This window comes from Papio anubis, chromosome 3 (genome assembly GCF_008728515.1).
Source record: "Papio anubis isolate 15944 chromosome 3, Panubis1.0, whole genome shotgun sequence".
NCBI lineage: Eukaryota > Metazoa > Chordata > Mammalia > Primates > Cercopithecidae > Papio > Papio anubis.
In genome coordinates this window covers 95,937,533-95,955,743 of record NC_044978.1, presented here as the reverse complement: position 1 = coordinate 95,955,743, position 18,211 = coordinate 95,937,533, and the positions used below count along the sequence as shown (strand labels likewise).

Sequence of the window (18,211 nt, the reverse complement as noted above, 5' to 3'; positions counted from 1 at the left end):
TATGGGGTTCTATCAGTCACTAACCTACCTGGGGTCTCTCATTCACCATTTGAAGAATAAGAATTGTTATATAGCTACCTCTCAGGATTTTTATGAAGGAAAAAAATATCCATTCAATAAGTGTTTAGGCACCAAGTGCTGTGTTCAGGTGTTGCTGAAATAAAGAAATTGGTTCCGAGCGGCACCGTGGAAGGAGGCATGCGCACTGACCTTATGGCGGCCTTCAGCATTCACTGAACTCTCAGGACATGATTCACCAGCATGTAACATATTTTAACAAACAGGGAAATCAACGCAGAGATAGATTGAGTGACAGCTGGAAAGCAGCACGTAAAGCCAAGGTATGAACCCAAGCAGCCCAGCAGCAAAGCCCAAGCTCTCAGCCACCATTTGCTGCCACTTCTATGAGGCCATAAAAGCGGAAACTGGGAAGCAGAGAACTAAGGACAGAGCCCTGGGAAAAGAAGGTAAAACCTAGGCAGGGAGGAAATCCAGGAGAGTGTCATGTCCTGGAAGCCAAAGGAGGAGAGCATGCTTTGAGAAGGGAGTGTCCAATTGCAGCACAGAGGTCAACTCAACTAAGGAGTGAAGGCACACATGAGATTTAACAATCAAGTACAGTGTCCATGGATCGGTGGGAGTGCAGGCCAGATTGCAACGGGCTGTGGAGAGAAGTGAGGTGAGGAAGTGGACACAGTGAATGTGAACAGCTCTTTCCAGATACCTGCTCTGAAGGCAGAGAGAGCTGTCAACAGCCAACAGTCACAACCCTGCTAAGAGCAATGATCAGAGCTGAAACCCAAATCCCAGTTCATATCTGGGTTTCTATCACTGTGCTAAGTTCCTGGGGTGACATGCTTCAGCAACATAACAGTCCAAAGCACCTTTTCCATTATAAATTGTGACTCTGGCCCAGATGAGGGTCCTTCCCAGACCCCAGTCTTGGACAGTGCCCAGGCTCAAGGATCCTGCCTGCTCCTTCAGCACACCACCAGTTCAGGTCTAAACAGATGACCCTCAGTCAACATTCCTGGGGACCCAACCAGGCTCTTTCCTTCCAAGGATAGGAGTAGAGGGCTCTTCAGAGACACTAGGCACCCCCATATCTCTCTTCCCACACCTGCAATGAGAACTGGAAAAGAAAGAATCAGGGAGAGTGCTGCCTACCACCCCACACACCCCATTCATCTTCCCTGTAAAATGTTGCCCCGTTCACAAACACCACTAAAGCATACTAAAAGGTCCAAAGAATTGCAGTGATCCAAGCTTCTGCAGATTGCCAACATACAAAAACAAAGATTTATTCATATCTATTAATGCCCTAGGGCAGGGCTTTCAGAATGAAAAACATGCCCTGCTCAGCTGTAAAGCGTGTTATATTGCCCAGAAATGAAGAGTCTGTCCTGATCCTCAAGGCTGGCGTCTCCCTCCTTAGTGGTATATGTGGGAATAAAAGACATTTTCTTCCAATAGCAAAATCATGGTTTGGTTCTTAGCTTCTGGTCTAGCAGTAACCCCTCCCCTTCCACATGTGCAGAACACAGAAGAAAATGCATTTGTCTCCTCAATCCATAAGAAGAGAAACACTGTTTAAAATACTGTCTACACCAATATTCACCAATAAAAGTTCATTCATTAGCTCCTCTACCACCTGCTTCTTCCTAGACACACACTGGTACAACATTTGGTTTCCACTGAATCCTACTTGTCAAGATTAGCATGTTTTTGGTAAATACACAAACATCATAAGTTAACTAACATTTTCAGCTTTCTCTTATGTTTCTTTCTTATTGATAAATGCTTTCTATTAAAAGTTTCACAAATACTTTTTTCTTGTGTCTGTGGAAAACTTACTCATCTTTGAGACCCAAATCATCCCAGATTAGCAAGTGATCTGTCATTTATTAAATTTTTTATCTCCTAAGAGGCATGACTTTTTTTTTTTTTTTTTGGTAAATCTCTCCACTCTAATCATCAGCATAAGCAAGTGACAGTTAAGGGGTCATTTTTTCACAAAGAAACTGTGTCTATCCACCTGCCCCAACAGTCATTTAAGTTCAGGCACTGACTCGCTGACTCTCACACAGCTGGCCGACAAGGAAGATGAAGCAAACTCAGACCCAGGAAAGGGAAGGGAATTGACTGAGGACCACACAGCACAGCTGGTCAAGGTAGAGTCTCCCTGGAACCCATTCAGGCTACAAAAAAAGCAACTTTTTAATGCTTGGGAAAACAACTTTACTTAAAATAGTAATTTGCCAAAGTGAACTAAATCAACAAAATACACAGAAAACACTCAATTCAAGTCTGTTTGCCTCAATCCTGCTCCCCCAATAGTTGCAGGGATCCCAACTAAGCAAGAGCAACAACTAGGATTTCTCGAGTGTACGTAAAATGGCACATACTGCTTTACGGGGTCCTACTTGGTTCATTTGTGCACACTCATCATCTAATACAGTATCTTATTACAGTAATAATAAGATACATCATTACTGAGTCATACGGTAAACTCTCAATAAATATTTGTTGAATAAATGCTCCTAAAACATATATAAATCAGATTCTGCTAAAGAAAAAAAAAAAAGTACATTTCCAGAGACTTAAAACACCTATGAGTAAATAAAACACCATCATTTCATATTTATTCCCCATGTGTCACTAAAACAGTTAACTTTAAATTTCTTACCAGATAGGATTTTTTAAAAGACATATTCAATGAATGTTTGCTTCTTAAAATAACTCTGTGATGTTTTTATGATAAAAATACTTAAATAGAAATAATTTCTACAAATTTGTATTTATTTGTATCATTAAATTTAGACTTCACTGACTCAGAACTTGTATCTTTGCATTACTTGACTTCACAAGTTTATCTTTCAGCTACAAAAAATATACAAATAACATAAACAAGAATGTTATGGAATATTTATCTGCTTCAGAAAATGAGCTATTTTAACCATTTTAAAGTACCTACTTAGGTACAAACATCTGGCATTAGAGGTAGAAGCAAGACATTAAGGCTGATGTTTTAGTAAATCTGAAATCAATCCTCCTATCATTAGAAGCTCTTTCTTAATGTTTTGGTGTTTACATGACACTTAGGAAAGCAATCAAAATTGTGTGCAATTTTTGCCCAAAGATTACTGTTTAAGTTCAGGTTCATTTCTTTTGGGTTCAGTGTTTCAAGAGAACAAATTAAATATTTTTTAACGGACCCCATCTGATTTCAAATAAATCAGTCAACGAATATAGCTTTTCTTCCCACATTAACCAGAAATACTGCCAACATTTTTTTCAACAGGTCTATCCTAGTATTTATGACAGAAAGTACATTTTAAAGGGCACCTTGAGTTCATCTGGTTCAGACTAAAGGCCCTTTATCATCTATCCAGTTTGCTATTTTCATAATAATTTAATTACATAGCACATTTTTCTTAACGAATAGTGCCTAAATATGTGATTCACTTCCTTTTTTTTTTTTTTTTTTTTTTTTTAATCTTTCTGCTCCGTGGTCCTCAGGTAAAAAAGAATACAAGAGGTCTACAAAATTAGAGAATATTTTTTACTTCTCCAAACTTAATACAAATAGATGTGCCAATACAAAAATCTCACTGTCTCATGTTTCATTTTAGTGAGCTGATTGTATCATAGCCTTGTTTCATTTGCTAACATTTTACAGAGTTCATTCTGCCACTTTAGTACTTTTTATATAGCTATTTCACCTCACTTTTCATTGAACAATGTCACAAAGATAGTTATTTAAGTTGATAAATAGATTGCCTCTTAAGATCTTACCAGTAGCTAATATTTTTATTTCATTTTCTTGAACAGATCATTGAACTGCTAAAGACAAAAGAATTTTTTCCTCTCTCTAAATACTTCTGACATCTATCATCTTCATCCTTACTCATTTATTTATTTATTATTTTTTATTTGAGATGGAGTCTCTCTCTATAGCCTAGGCTGGCGTGCAGGGGCGTGAGCTCAGCTCACTGCAACCTCGGCCCCCCGGATCCGGGTTCAAGCAATTCTCCTGCCTCAGCCTCCCGAGTAGCTGAGATTACAGGCATGCACCACCATGTCCAGCTAATTTCTGTATTTTTAGTAGAGACGAGATTTCACCATGTTGACCAGGCTGGTCTTGAACTCCCGACCTCGTGATCCACCAGCCTTGGCCTCCCAAGGTGCTGGGATAACAGGCGTGAGCCACCGTACCCAGCCTGATTGGCTTTTTAAAATTCACTACTATTTTGTGCTCTTTCTCCAAGAGTAGCCACTAATTCATTCTGTCTTTTTCCTTTTGGTGGGATGAAGACTGGGACACACAAAAGAAAGGCATGAGAGGAGGCAGAGCAGGAAGATACCCAACCTCTGTGACTTAGGTTTGGCTCTTCTGCACACAGTAGCATTGCCCAGACTACTGTTAGGTCGAGAGACTTAAAGAAGTACTACAATGACTCAACTTTCTCAGATTTCTAAACATCATAGATTTTATGTTGCTCAGTTTTTAAAGTATACTCTGTTGGGTACAGGAATCACAAGCGATGCTATAACCAGATGGGAAATGTTAATGAAGTTGACTACTCCAAGAAATTACTAACTGACATTGACTGGGCACTTACAAGGTACCAGGCAATAAACCAGCACGTCATACTGATGGCAGCAGCAGCCGCCTGGAGCAATCACTGTCATGAGGTGGGCTGCAAAGGAGGAGGAGCAGCAGGTGCTGCACCCTCCACGGAGCTGGGAACAGGCAGGAGCCCCACCCCGTTCTGAGCTGTGGGGGCAGGAGTCTCGCCCTCCCGGCACAGCTGCAGCCGCCCAACCATGGCTGCAGACCCAGGCATCCCTGCACTCTCAGGGACTGGGAAAGCTCCCTGCCCCCACAGCCTCAGAAGTGACTGCTTCTACTTCCTGGCATCTCCCCACTCCAGGTGCCTTGTCCAATATCAGAATAAAGTTGAGGCTGAGCCCAGGCACTGCTGTGACCTAACCAGGTGTGCACATGCTTGGGGCAGCACTAACACACCATCCCCCTGCCGCCTCAGCCCCCTTCAAACTTTGGGCACCAACAAGCATGAAGGGGAGGCTGGGGGGTGCTGAGAGCAGCTTGGTGCAGACCTGCAGGTGCCGCTTGGCACAAACAGCCTGAGTGCCATGGGCACCATGGATGGCAAGCTGATGGCAGCAGGAAGCAGACAAGTTTCTGGGCAGAAAGGGGTGGGTCCCTGGTAAATCCCCACCTTCAAGCCTGGAATGGCCTGAAGCCTGGAGGCTGGGCTGCCAGTTCCAGGGACTAGAGTGAGAACTTATTTTGCTTTTTCCAGGCCAGCTCATGGCCACCCATGGACCAATTAGCACGTGCTTTCTCCCCTCTGAAGCCCATTAAAAACCTCAGACTCTGCCAGACTCGGGCAGAGGACAGGACAACCTGCCTGCAGATAGGAGCTACTCACTCCAGGTCTCCTCTCCGCTGAGGGCTGCATAGATGTCGGGATGACCTGCCTGCAGAAAGGAGCTACCCACTTTGGGTCTGCTGAGAACTGTTCTGCCACTCGATGAAGCTCCTCTATACCTTGCTAACCCTCTAGTTGTCTGCATACCTCATTCTTCCTGGATGTGGGACAAGAACTCAGGTTCCGCCAAATGGCAGGACTAAAGAGCTGTAACACGAACAGGGCTGAAACACACCCCTTGCCACTTGCCACATTGTGGGCGGTGAAGAGAGAAGAGCTGCAACCCTTTGGGGAGCCCAGACCTAGGGGATCCTTGAGCCAGGGCTGTGACACCCTTTTTGGGGTTCTGTGGTTCCTAGAATCTCCAAGCTTCTGGGCGCCACCTTGTTCCCCTCGTCCAGGTGCAGGTGCCCACAGAGGAAGCCACATGCAGTACATCTGGTCCAGCTGCAGCCTCGCACAGAGCTGGCGCCTGTACTAGCGCCCGTGCTGGCACCTGGCGCTACTTGCCCCACTGCAGCAGCCAGCGTGCCTGGCTGTGTGCAGTGATTGGACCGGGTGCTCGCTTGCTCACACACTGCTCGCCACTCCGTGCCTAACTCGCACTTGGCAGGTGTGGGATCCAGGCCAGTAGTGCGAGCTGAGTGCAGCCTGCCTGGCCAAGTGGGTGGAAGGAGCCCAGCAGATACAGGCAATATTCAGGCAGAAGGTGCCACCAGCCACAGAATTTTCCGGCTGGCGAAGCAACACCCAAGAATCCCATGAAAAGTACTCCCAGTATTAGACAAATCCACTGTAACCAAAGCAAAAGTGGAGGCATGAGTCCAAGTATACTTTCATTTAACTGAATTTCAACTGCCACACTTTGGGTTAAATATTTACATGCAAAATTACTATACTAACAATAATTATCTAATTTAAAAGTTCAAAAGTAACTATTAAAACTGGTCCAAAAGTTATATTCCTGCATTACTGGCGGTGGCTAAAAGTTAAACACATACATGTACATAAATCAACAGAAGGAAGGAACATATTATAAAATATCCATTGATTGGAAAATTACACAGCCATTAAAAAAGAAAGCAGATACTTTATAAATGTGTTAATATGAAAAGATCTCGAAGACATACTGAGTGAAAAAGCAGTAAATGTAAATATACACTTGTATTTAAGGAAAAAAATACATCATCATCATCATAATTTGGTTAACAAACAGAAGAAACTTAAGTTACCTCTGGACTACTAGTGGGGGATGGAAGCTAGGGGTGATAAACTGGGACAGAAATCTTCACTTTTTGTTTTATATTTTTTCAATACTTCTTTCAAAACCACAGGGACATACTGCTTTTAAAATTATTAAATAAATTGATTTTGACTGTCCTTGAGTTGATCTATATTTGCCAATACGGAAGGATCAGGTGAAGGGACCCTTAGTACCCCTGAACTCCTAGAACACTCCTAGCGCAGTCTCTGCCCCTCTGTCTCACTCCTTTCCCCCGGAAGAAGGAGTACCTGATCTAAGTGCTGAGAGACTGAATGAGCAGAGAGCCTAACCCCTCGAACTCCCTTTCAGATCTGCCTGCCAGTGGAGCAAGCTGAAAGTCATAATGCAGGGTGTGAAGGGTCAGCAGGTGTGCTGGCTTGTGCTTATGTAGTTGTGACAGTGATTCAGGTGAAATGCTGAAAGTCCTGTGCATTCTTGCTGCACATCTAAGTTGTGTTTTCAAAAAACACTGTTACTTCAGTCTCCATCTTACACCTAATTTTCAATTGATTTTGAATCAATTTAGAGGAGAAGGTGGGGACAGTCCTAAATCTCAACAGCCCCCAAAATGCACCATTAAATGAAAAAGAAAAACACACTATAACATGTACAGTATGATATCACGGGATGCTAAATTAAAAACCACTACTATAAACATATATGCATGCATACAAATGTGAGAAAGGATCCTGCACCCTCTCATTCCCTCGGCTCTCTCCTTCGCTCACCTTCTTGTACTGCCATGCCCTTCTCTAAAGAGATACCTGCCATTTCCCCCGGCAAGCTCTCTGGCCTGTGGAGGAGGTCAGCATGCAGCTCTGCCTTGCCCAACTCTCCAAGCATACTACAGCCTGACCTGAAGGCCTGCACAGGCTGCAGGCTATGACCTGTACAGTGCCTATGATGATATAATACCACCTATGGAGAAAGTTCTTGCAAACAGACATTTAGATAGCTCCTCCTTCCAGGTGTTGTGGAAGAGTAGCTCCACACTGGCTTGGCTGCAAAACACTATAGATGTAGGAGGTGGTGTCATAGAGGAAGATTACAGAGGAAATGTTGGTGCTGTACTGTTTAATTTTGGCAAAGAAAAGTCTGAAGTCAAAAAAGGTGATTGAACTGCACGTCATCTGTGAACAAATTATTTACCCAGAAATAGAAGTTCAAAGCTTTGGATGATACTGAAAGAGGTTCAGAAGGTTTGGGTTCCACTGGAAAGAATTAAAACTTATGCTAAGAATAGAAAATAAGAAATCATACTTTTTTCTTAAAAAATAAAGAGTTTTTGCTTTGAAAAAAATGTCTGAAAGAACCAATGTTAAACCGTGCGCTGGCAGATAGTGATAGGATTAGGAGACATAAAAGACAACTGTCACTTTTCACTCTATTTACTTTTGTGCTATTCAAAATTCCCCAACAAGCACTGCTAAGGCCTCAATGTTTTTGTCCCTCCAAAATTCACATGCTGAAATCTAATCTCCAGTCTCTTGGTATTAAGAGGTAGAGTTGGGAGGCAATTAGGTCAGGAAAGTAGAGCCCTCATAAATGGAATTAGTGGCCTTACAAAAGAGGTCTGAGGAAGGTGCTAAACTTCCAGCAAAATTATTAAAACACATTTTAAAGTGTTTGAAAATGGCCTGCCCCTTCTGCCATGTTAAAATGCCTGCCCCTTCTGCCATGTTAAGATGCAGTGAGCAAGAGGCACTATCAGTGAGGAACAGACCCTCACCAGACACAGGATCTGCTGGTGCCTTCACCTTAAACTTCCCAGTCTCCAGAACCATGAACAATCAAGTTCTATTGTTTATAAACTACCCAGTTTAAGGGATTTTGTTACAGCAGCCCAGACTAGGACAAATTTCAATTCATCTATTACTATGGCCATTTTCAAACACTTTAAAATGTGTTTTAATAATTTTTGCTGGGAGTTTAGTAACTATAGATCAAATGTAAGTTTCTGAACTTATGATTACTAACAGTTGAGAGAAGTGGTTCTCAAATTGTGGTCTCCAGACCAGCTCCATCAGCCCCACATAGGAGCAAACTCTGGTGTAGCCCCACCCCAAGTCTACAGAACCAGAAACTCTGGGGTGGAACCTAACATCTGTACTTTAAACAAGGCCTCCCCACAGGTGATTATAATGCCAGTTAAACTCTGAGAACCACAGACTTAGAGGACACCTTACACTAATCAAGCTTCAATTTTCCGATTCCTAAATCCTCAGTAACTATAAACACATACATACACACACATTAAATCATTTTTCAGCTCAATTTCTCAAATATTTGTGGAATACCTTCCAAACTGCATTACTGTAGCACCTTTTTAGTATAAATGAAAATACTGCAGTAGAGAAAAAATGGTATCTTGAAACAATTATTCAAGAGAATCTCGAGCCTCTTTAAAGGCATTAAAAAGTGCTTCCACAAGAGATTTCCTACTGGAAAGAAGCTATAACATGGCTGCCTTCATTACTCCCTGAAAAACAACCTCAGCCAAGGAACAACTTGTTAATGGAGTACATTATGACAATACAGGACATTCATAGCTAGTATTTCTCTTTCCTAATTTTACATTAAGAAGTTATTTAAAATTAAGTAGTGTTAGCATTTACAGATACCTGTTTGGTGATCGTCTTGGCCAATGTCTTCTGTTAGGTTCTGAAAGAAATATGTTCGTTATTACCAAGAAATCACACACCGTTAGCATTTTCATAAACTGATATCCTAGTATCTAGAATCTAAATTTTTATCAAATACTCTTACACAAAATGACTACTTCAAACAGTTGGTAATTTTGTCTTTAAAAGAATGACTTACCAGCTTATTAAGGGTGTGGTAGATCTTATGAATATTTGCCAGTGTTGAGAGATGAGAGTTCAGCTGAAAATCTTGAAAAGAAAAAGGAAAAATGTCAGCCTCATTTATTTCCAATATCATAAAAAAAAAACAAACTCAGAAAATAAGCAAATGTTTTGAAATAATTAAATACTATCTCAATTAACTTGACACTAAATTGTTTTAAAAACATGCAATTAGTGACCTACCTCCTAGAAATAGTCTGACAACAAAGTTAAATTCCCAACCAAATGTTAAAAGTTCATGAAATTTTCATGTGAATTCTAAGGTAAAACAAAAAATACTTCAGTAGTTGTAAAATCCTGTCAGCAGTGAACTTGAACTTAATAGAAAGACATCAATGTTAGCATATTAAACAAATCATAAAAACAGATTAGTCTCAAATGAAATGTTCACTTTCCCCTCTCTTCTCTAGAAATACTGGTATAATTAAGTAAGCTCATGGCAAGAAAATGATAGAAAAGCATCTCAACATTAGTATTTCTTTTTTCTTTTTCTTTTTTTTTTTTCGAGACAGGATCTCACTATGTTACAGCCCAGGCTGAAGTGCAGTGGCGCAATCATGGTTCACTGCAGCCTCAACCTCCCAGGCTCAAGTGATCTGCCTGAGCCTGCAGGGTAGCTGGGACTACTAGTGTGCACCATCATGCACGGCTAATTTTTCTTTTCTTTTTTTTCTTGTAGAGACAGGGTCTTTCTATGTTTCCCAGGCTGGTCTTGAACTCCTGGGTTCAGGTGATCCTCCCGCCTCAGCCTCCCAAAATGTTGGGATTAAAGGTGTGGGCCACCACACGCATCCTCAACTTCAAGTAAAGTATGTTTGCATACATATTGGGCAATAAAAATGTAAGCTGAAAGTTTATTAATAATTTCATATATAAGCACCACTGGAAGTATTTCCATAAAATATCAGGATTTACATTAGTTCCTTCTTTCCTATTAGTAAAGGTTAGTATAAAAACGACCATGAAAAGATATTGTAACTCTCCAAGTTATACCATTCTGATAAAAAGAAAGAAAGAAAAAAGCACCCTTTACTGAAACACTTTATTGAGGACACGTATCAGATCCAAAGAACAGACCCAAAGAGCAGGTGCTACAACATCAGGTGTCTGTGCTTGGGCTGGATCCTCTGGGCTGTTACTCTGAACCCTGAAAGCAAGCTGGCTTCCCTGTTCACAGTTAGAAAGTTTTACTTTCTCTTCTAAAGCTTGTTGGGCATCCAGTTCTGAGTAGGTCTGCAGGGCAGAGGGGTTGGCAGAAGCAGAGCCCCTAACATTCACATGCGGTGTCAGGAACAGCAGGCCATACCTGTATACATATACGTGCATGTGCATTGTTCACAGTCATAGCCATCTAGAATGGTCCCAAAAACCAGCGTTTTGTGCTGAGAGACAGCCAGAGCAGGGCCTCAAGCTCTAAATGGCCCTGCAATACAGATATGCATGAATTTCTTAGCATCTGAATAGCCTAGCCATGCTTAAGGTAAATGATGACATAATGTGGCTCAGAATCTGGATTTTTCATCTAAATACAACTGCACAGAGGTTTAGAAAAGTATGTGCATTGTATACTTATTTATTTACATTTATATTTACTAAACAAGAACGGGGTAGAAGCTAGAAGCAACAACCCTCTCACCAGCAAGAGGCATCTCAGGACCAGCAAAAGGTGCTGAGGAGCTTGAACATCCAACTCTTGCACCTCCACCTGATCTACTACCAAGCCATAGCCCCTTTTTTGTACTCTCTCAGATTAAATATAGGAAGACAAATGATACATTCCATTATCACCTTAATATATGAAGTTAAACTCTTGGGCTACCAAAAAGACAAAAAGCAAAAACAGAAAACTTTAGGCTCTGCATTCTGTTTTCACTGAGGACAAGGGAGGGGAGAGAAAAAGGGGCTTGCTAAAAGCTATTCCAGCAATGAGGTCTCTTCTAACTCTCCAGGCTATGCTTTTGTCATTTCACCACCCTGCTGTTAATTCAACTCCCAAAATTTCCATAAGAGAATCTAAATAAACCAAAACTGTTGTATGTTTCTCCCTCCTTTATATAAATATGGAAGAAGTAGACAAGACAAGAAACAAGTTATCCTCAATCTGGAATTCCAGGACTTTCGTGGGTTGGGCCCAACTCATACTCCAAATATCTTCACCACCCCACTCCACAAAACCCTTCCTTCCAACCCCACATTCTGCCCACTGCCCTTCCTACACATAACAGAATTCAAATGTGTGCCCACACATGCGTGCGCACACACACACACACAACCACTCTATTCCTGTCAAAAATCTACTTTGCTTCACAACCTGAGTCTGGAGTCTTAACAGCTGGTTCAAATCTCAGGTCTACCAGTTATTTAACCTAATTCCCAATTTTCTCATCTGTAAATGAGGATAAAAAATTCTCCTTCATAACGTTGTTGTATGGTTGAAAATATTTATCAGACACCTATTACAACGCCTAGGTATGTCAGGTACCCATTACAATACCTGGAACATAGTAAGTGCTCAATAAAAGACATCAATTCCCACTATATTTACTTATACCATTCTCCATACCACACAGCTGTCTAAAATAGTCTCTAACTTTTCCTCAGTCCAATTCTCGCCTCACATTAATGATCCCAAGGTCAGAGCTTCCTCTGTAATTGAGGCAGGTGGCCTGGTACATCTTTATAGCCTATGATGGTGATAGAGTTTGGATATATCTCCATCCAAGTCTTATGTTGAATTGTAATTCTCAATGCTGGAGGTGGGGCCTGGTGAGAGATGTTTGGATCATGCGGGCGGATCCCTCCTGGCTTAGTGCTGTCTTTGAGACAGTCAGTGAGTTCTCATGGGGTTCAGTCATTTAAAAGTGTGTGAGACCTCCTCTCACCCTCTCTCTCTCTCCTGCTTTCACCATGCGATGTGCCTGCTCCCCATTCACCTTCCTCCATGATTATAAGCCTCTCTAGAAGCCAAGCAGATGCCAGCACCATACTTCCTGTAAAGCCTGCAAAACTGTGAGTCAATTAAATCTCTTTTCTTTTATAAACTACCCAGTCTCAGGTATTTCTTTATAATAATGCAAGAATGGCACTGCTACTAGTATACCAGCAACTGATGTTCATAATGTTGACTGCAGATAATCACAACACACAGGAACAAAAATACAGATATTATGTTTAAAATCAGGTTCCACACATGAAGTTTTACTTTACTAAAGGCAACAGGAGTAAACAGGTTCATTTCACAAATACATAATATATGTCAGCAATTCTCCATTTCTATATCCAATCCCTATTGCTACCACACCATCATCACTTCAACCAAAAAAACAAAAAGGAAAAGGAAAAAATGAAACCAGTAACATGGATAATTTTTCTTTCGTCTCATCAACATAAGGAAAAGTTAAGAAGACACAAATTCAGGAGGAAAAAAAGACAAAAATGGCATTAAAAGATAGATTCACAAAGGTTAACACACATTGGATTTACAGTTCATCTGTTCAATGCTCATGGCAAGTAATAGACCTTGAAATCTAAAGTAGATTTCACCTCCTTAAGGCATAGATGTTAAGGATAAAGATCAAATGCTTTACCGAGAATGTATTCTGGAAAGCACTAACTGATTCATAAAAATTTCCTTCTGCTCATATTTCAATTCCAAAGGATAAATGCTAGGTTTTGACTGCATTCCATGATCAAATGGCTCTCCAAAGTAAAGCAGTGCTGAGTCTGACTCTCCTGGGTGACATGGCAACTCTATAGTCTGTATTAAAAGCAGCAATCAGCTCTGCAAAGGCAGAGCGTGTTTGATAAATAGCTTGCCTACGTTATCTTCTGGATTTTCTTAAAACTACCAACAACTGCAGATTGGGCATAAACTTGTCTGGGTTATCTGGTTTTTTTTTTTTTTTTTTGGCTTGTTTTAACTACCATTTGCTGTGACCTACACAAAAGAAAAAAAACGAATGCCACTGAGGGTGTCCAAGTCCATTCCCCCAAACTACTTTAGGTAAGAGAACTCCACAATATAGGCAGAGACATAAACATTAATAAAACAATTATTGATAAGTTCAGACAATGACTGTCAATTGAAAGAAACAAAAATTAACAGTCCTAATAGTTTACTCTCATAAGAGGGTTAGAAACAGAATTTAAATCGATAAAAAGCAAAAACTTCCCTTTATACCATAGTCACTTGGAAAATATAACTGGGACAAGATCTCAATTATAATGGCAACAAAAAGCAATAATACATATAGGAATAAACTCCAATATGTATGATTTTATTGTTCAAAATGAACAATAAAAGTTTACTGAAAGATATACACATAGAGAGATATTTCTGGAATAGAAAGACCCAACGTAAAGCAATCACTTCTCACTTCACTAAACCACAAATTAATGCGATCAAAATTCCTATTCTGCTGGCTCCCCAGTTCTCCACCCCAAAAAAGAGGTGGGGAAAAGAAGGAAGTCAGGCAAGCTTGGCAAATTGATTCTAAAGTTCATCTGGAGAAATAAACATGTTAGCCCTGCCAAGAAATTGTTGAAAAAGAAGAATGAGGATGAACTTGCCCTATCAGATCGATACACAGTATAAAGCAGAGCCTGGTAAACTCTGTGTGAAGGGCCAGATCCTAAGTATTTCTGGATTTCTGGCCCATACAGGCTCTGTTGCAACTACACTGCCATAGTAACTCAAAAGCAGCCATAAACAATACATAAATATGGCTGCTTTCCAATAAAGCTTTATTTATAAAAACCAGGTGGTAGGCTGGATTTGGCCCATGGGTCATTGTTTGCCAAGACCTGGTATAAAGGTACAGTAATTAAAATGTTATACTATGTGTGCAAGAAGAAAAATCAATGACAGAGAATTGACAAACATATACGTATAAACATGCATACACAACATATAATTAAATGGCATTTCAAATTCAATGGAGAAGAGATAATAATTCAGTAAACAGAGGGGCAACTGGTTAGCATGTAGAACAAATTAAAATTAATTCCACCTCACCCAACAGTTACAGATGGAAGGGGAAGCTGTTCAAAGCAAAAGAAAACTTATTATGGGCTCAGGGCCTTGCACACTCTGCATCTACTAATCTCTCCAATCTCATCTTCTACCCATCTTCCCCTTGTTCATTCCACTCAGCCACAGTGAGCTTCCTACTGTTTCATTAACACTCCAAGAACACTCCCACCACAGGGCCTTTGCACGTGCTGTTCTCTTTACCTTGAGCCCTCTTCCCCCTAATAATAATATGGTTGCTCTCACACTTCATCAGGTTTCCATTTAAATATCACCTTTGATGGATATGTTAATTAGCCTGATTTGATCACTCCACAATTATGCACATATCAAAACATCACATTGTACTCCACAAATATATACAATTATTTGTCAATTAAGATAAAATTCTTAAAAATCACCTCCTCACATAATCTTGCCAGATCAACAGAGCCCCCTCTTCACTCTATCATCTTACCATGCTTTGCTTTTCTTTACAGCATTAATGCCATCTGACATTATATATTTGTCATCATCCTCTCCCATTAGAATGTAAGCTCCACAAGGGCCTGTGAATCCTGCTTGAGCGTTTAGATTTAATCTCCTAAGGATCTGTACTTCGAACAGGGGCACCAGAGACCATGCAAACGTAATGACAGGCATGGCACATTCCAGCAGCATCAATTCTAATCAACAATAATATGACAGTCTTACATGAGAACAAACATAATCCCCACATCAAGCTGTGCTCCCGGAACCCTGAGACAACTTAATTCACCAAACTCTGCACAAGAAAACATTGGTGGGAAGTCTGAGAAGCACTCCTGTGAGTCTTGGTGCCATGGAAGTGTTCTGATCAGGAGAGTTATTTAAAAAGATCACTCTAGGACAAGTGTGCAGCAAAGATGATGGGTGATCTGAATTTAGAGTGGCCATTTATGGAGATGACTAGAGGTGACTGAGGTGGGAAAGGATTAGGGCCATTAGACAGGGGCTGTAAAAGTGGAGAGGAGAGATTCTGAGTACACTGGAGTTACAGAAAATAGACATTTAGCTCACACAAATTCAACTCTTCTCATTTGGTCAAAAAAAAAAAAGGAAGAAGCAAGATGAAAAGAAATTTCAGTTGTCTCAGTAACAGCCCACCCCCCATCTACTTAATGAGCATGAGACGTGACACATGAATAGTCACTCCATTGGTCTGTTTCCACATGCCAATCAGATTTTGTGCATCTCACAATACGGGATGAGTCGAGTATTTAAAATGATGTATTTTCATAAAACATGGTCCCTAAACTGAAGTTGAAGCCAAGGCCAGATGCTCAACTGGTGCTCAAATAAACAGCCAGCGATCTATTCCAATGCTGGAGGAAGGAATGGGCTGTGCTGGATTCTTCTGAGGCAGCTTCCAAAGGGGAATCTTCTGCAAGTGTTTCCAATGGTATTTTTAACACCAATGATCTTCACCTTATATAGGGACTTTAGAACCAACCTCTATATAAAATGTGATTGCAGTGTAAGGAAAAACTAACAGGACTGCACATGAGAGATGAGAGCGAGTGAGGCACTCAATGGTTCATGTTCTTTTGTCCAATTCTCATTTTATTAGCTTGAGCAGAGTCAGAGAGCTAGCTATGGCCAAGCTAGGCAAAACTCCTATCTTCTAACTCCTAATCCAAGGCTACTTCTTCCATTCTAAATTATTTCCAATCAAAGCAAAAATATCAATCTCTCTTCACACTCTGTAATACGAAAAAAGCAGCAGCATTTCCTACCCAAAGCTGTCAATAAGCAAGCACATACTTAAAATAATTTAATATTAAAGAAAAAAATTTTTACACTGGCTGAATCTAAAACAATTCACCATTTTCCCCCCAGGGAAATAATGGTACAGAAAAGATTTAACACTAATGTTAAATTTCTATTTTTAAGCACAATTCACTCTTCTGGTCACTAAAGTGTCATCAAAGTGTTTTATTATTAAACTCCAGCTGAGCAATTCTCTCAGGTATAAAAGTTTTAAATAGTATTACGGTCTTAATAAATGCTTTTTGATGATGATGAAAATGACGAAATAAACCTGTAAAGGTGGCAGAAGGGCAAAATAATGACCATGTTATTGCCAAAAAAGCAAAATATTACTGGACAAAATTAAAGGTTACCATCTAACCTCGGCACTCATCTAAATGTCTCTGGAACAGAACAAGAACACAACTGAGGTACAGGGATCTGCCTCTCTAACTGGGATTCACCAGATAATGCTTAAGGGTATTTCAAGCCATGGGTCACATGGCTCAGGTTCCTGAAAAGTCAATTTTATAACGTGATATGGGAAAATAAAACAAAAATTGTTAAAGCCAAGGGTGCACTGTGGTTGGGAGCCACTGTTTAGATTTGCCTTGTTTCCTTCCTTCTAGAAATACATGCCCTCTTTTCCCATGGGTTTCACATAGACTAGGGATGAAAATGTCAACGATGTGGAGCAGACACCCATTCCAACCCACAAAGGATGCGTAACAACCACTTACTTGAATCACTGAGATGTTGTATTTGCTATTGCAGCATAAAAGAAAAAAAAAATTCTAGTCCTCACAAGGCTCTACGCGATCTGACCTAAGTCATCCCAATACATTATCCTTGCCTACTCCATTCTAGCCACACAATTCGTGAATATTCAAGTGAATTCCTACCTCAGGGCCTTTGCATTTACTGTGCCCCTCAGCCTCCATGACCCTTGATAGCTGTCCTCAACAGCTATCTTTCCTGAAATATTTATTTAAATGTCACCTCATCAGAGACATCTCATCTAATTTCTTTATGCAAAATAGTATCTCCATCTCCCAGTGGATTTAGATTTTTTTCATAGCACTTATCACCTTCCTGATATTAATAGCTTTGTTGAAATATAATTCACATAGCATGCAATTCACTCATTATAGTGTAAAATTCAATTGTTTCAGTATATTCGGAGTAGTGCAAACGTCACCACAATCTAATTATAAAACATTTTTTATTAGCAGTCATTCCCCATTTCTCCCTTCACCCCTCTTCAGCCCCTAGGCAACCACTAATCTACTTTCTGTCTCTCTAGATTTGCCTACTCTAGACATTTTATATTAGTAGAGTCATACAACAGGAAGTCTTCCATGATCCTAACATTATATTATATATTTATTTATGTCTTTGTCACTCTTCCTAGAGCCCAAACTCCATGAGGATAGGGTCTTCCTTTTGCTTTATTCACTACTCTATCTCAATATATTTTGGAGTATCCCTTATCAGAAATGTTTGGGACCAGAGCATTTCGGATTTCAGATTTCTTCAGGTTTTGTTGTTTGTATTATACTTACCAGTTGAGCATTCCTAATCCAAAAATCTGAAAAGCTACAATGAATATTTCCCGTAAGTGTAATGTCAGCACTCAAAAGTTTCAGATTTTGGAGCATTTTGGGTTTCATATTTTCACATAAAGGGTATTCAACCTGTACCTACAACAGCGCAAACCTAGTACAAGGCAGGTACCAATAAATGGGGGAATAAATGCTTTAAAAATAGTTACTAAATTTAGCAACATGAAGGTTACTCCATGACCTCAGAGAAGACTGCAATGACAGAACTG

At 40.3% G+C, this 18,211-nt stretch overlaps 1 protein-coding gene and 1 pseudogene across 13 annotated transcripts in view; one reads left to right on the top strand and one right to left on the bottom strand.

Annotated features, from left to right (window-relative positions):
- Positions 1 to 18,211, bottom strand: part of DCUN1D4 (defective in cullin neddylation 1 domain containing 4) — an 89,265-nt gene that overhangs the window by 50,450 nt on the left and 20,604 nt on the right. For 9 of the 13 annotated variants that reach the window (XM_009207119.4, XM_017958824.3, XM_017958828.3 and 6 more), the window contains exons 2-3: positions 9,541 to 9,611; positions 9,342 to 9,381 (exon numbers count right to left, since the gene is read on the bottom strand). In XM_009207119.4, the coding sequence (XP_009205383.2) occupies positions 9,342 to 9,381; positions 9,541 to 9,611 (111 nt within the window). Of the gene's footprint in view, positions 1 to 884; positions 1,133 to 9,341; positions 9,382 to 9,540; positions 9,612 to 9,767; positions 10,099 to 10,890; positions 12,579 to 18,211 lie in introns of those variants that run through there. The other 4 variants (XM_031664449.1, XM_031664448.1, XM_017958827.3 and 1 more) reach the window with 4 other exon arrangements.
- LOC108586003 lies at positions 7,389 to 7,945 on the top strand (annotated as a pseudogene).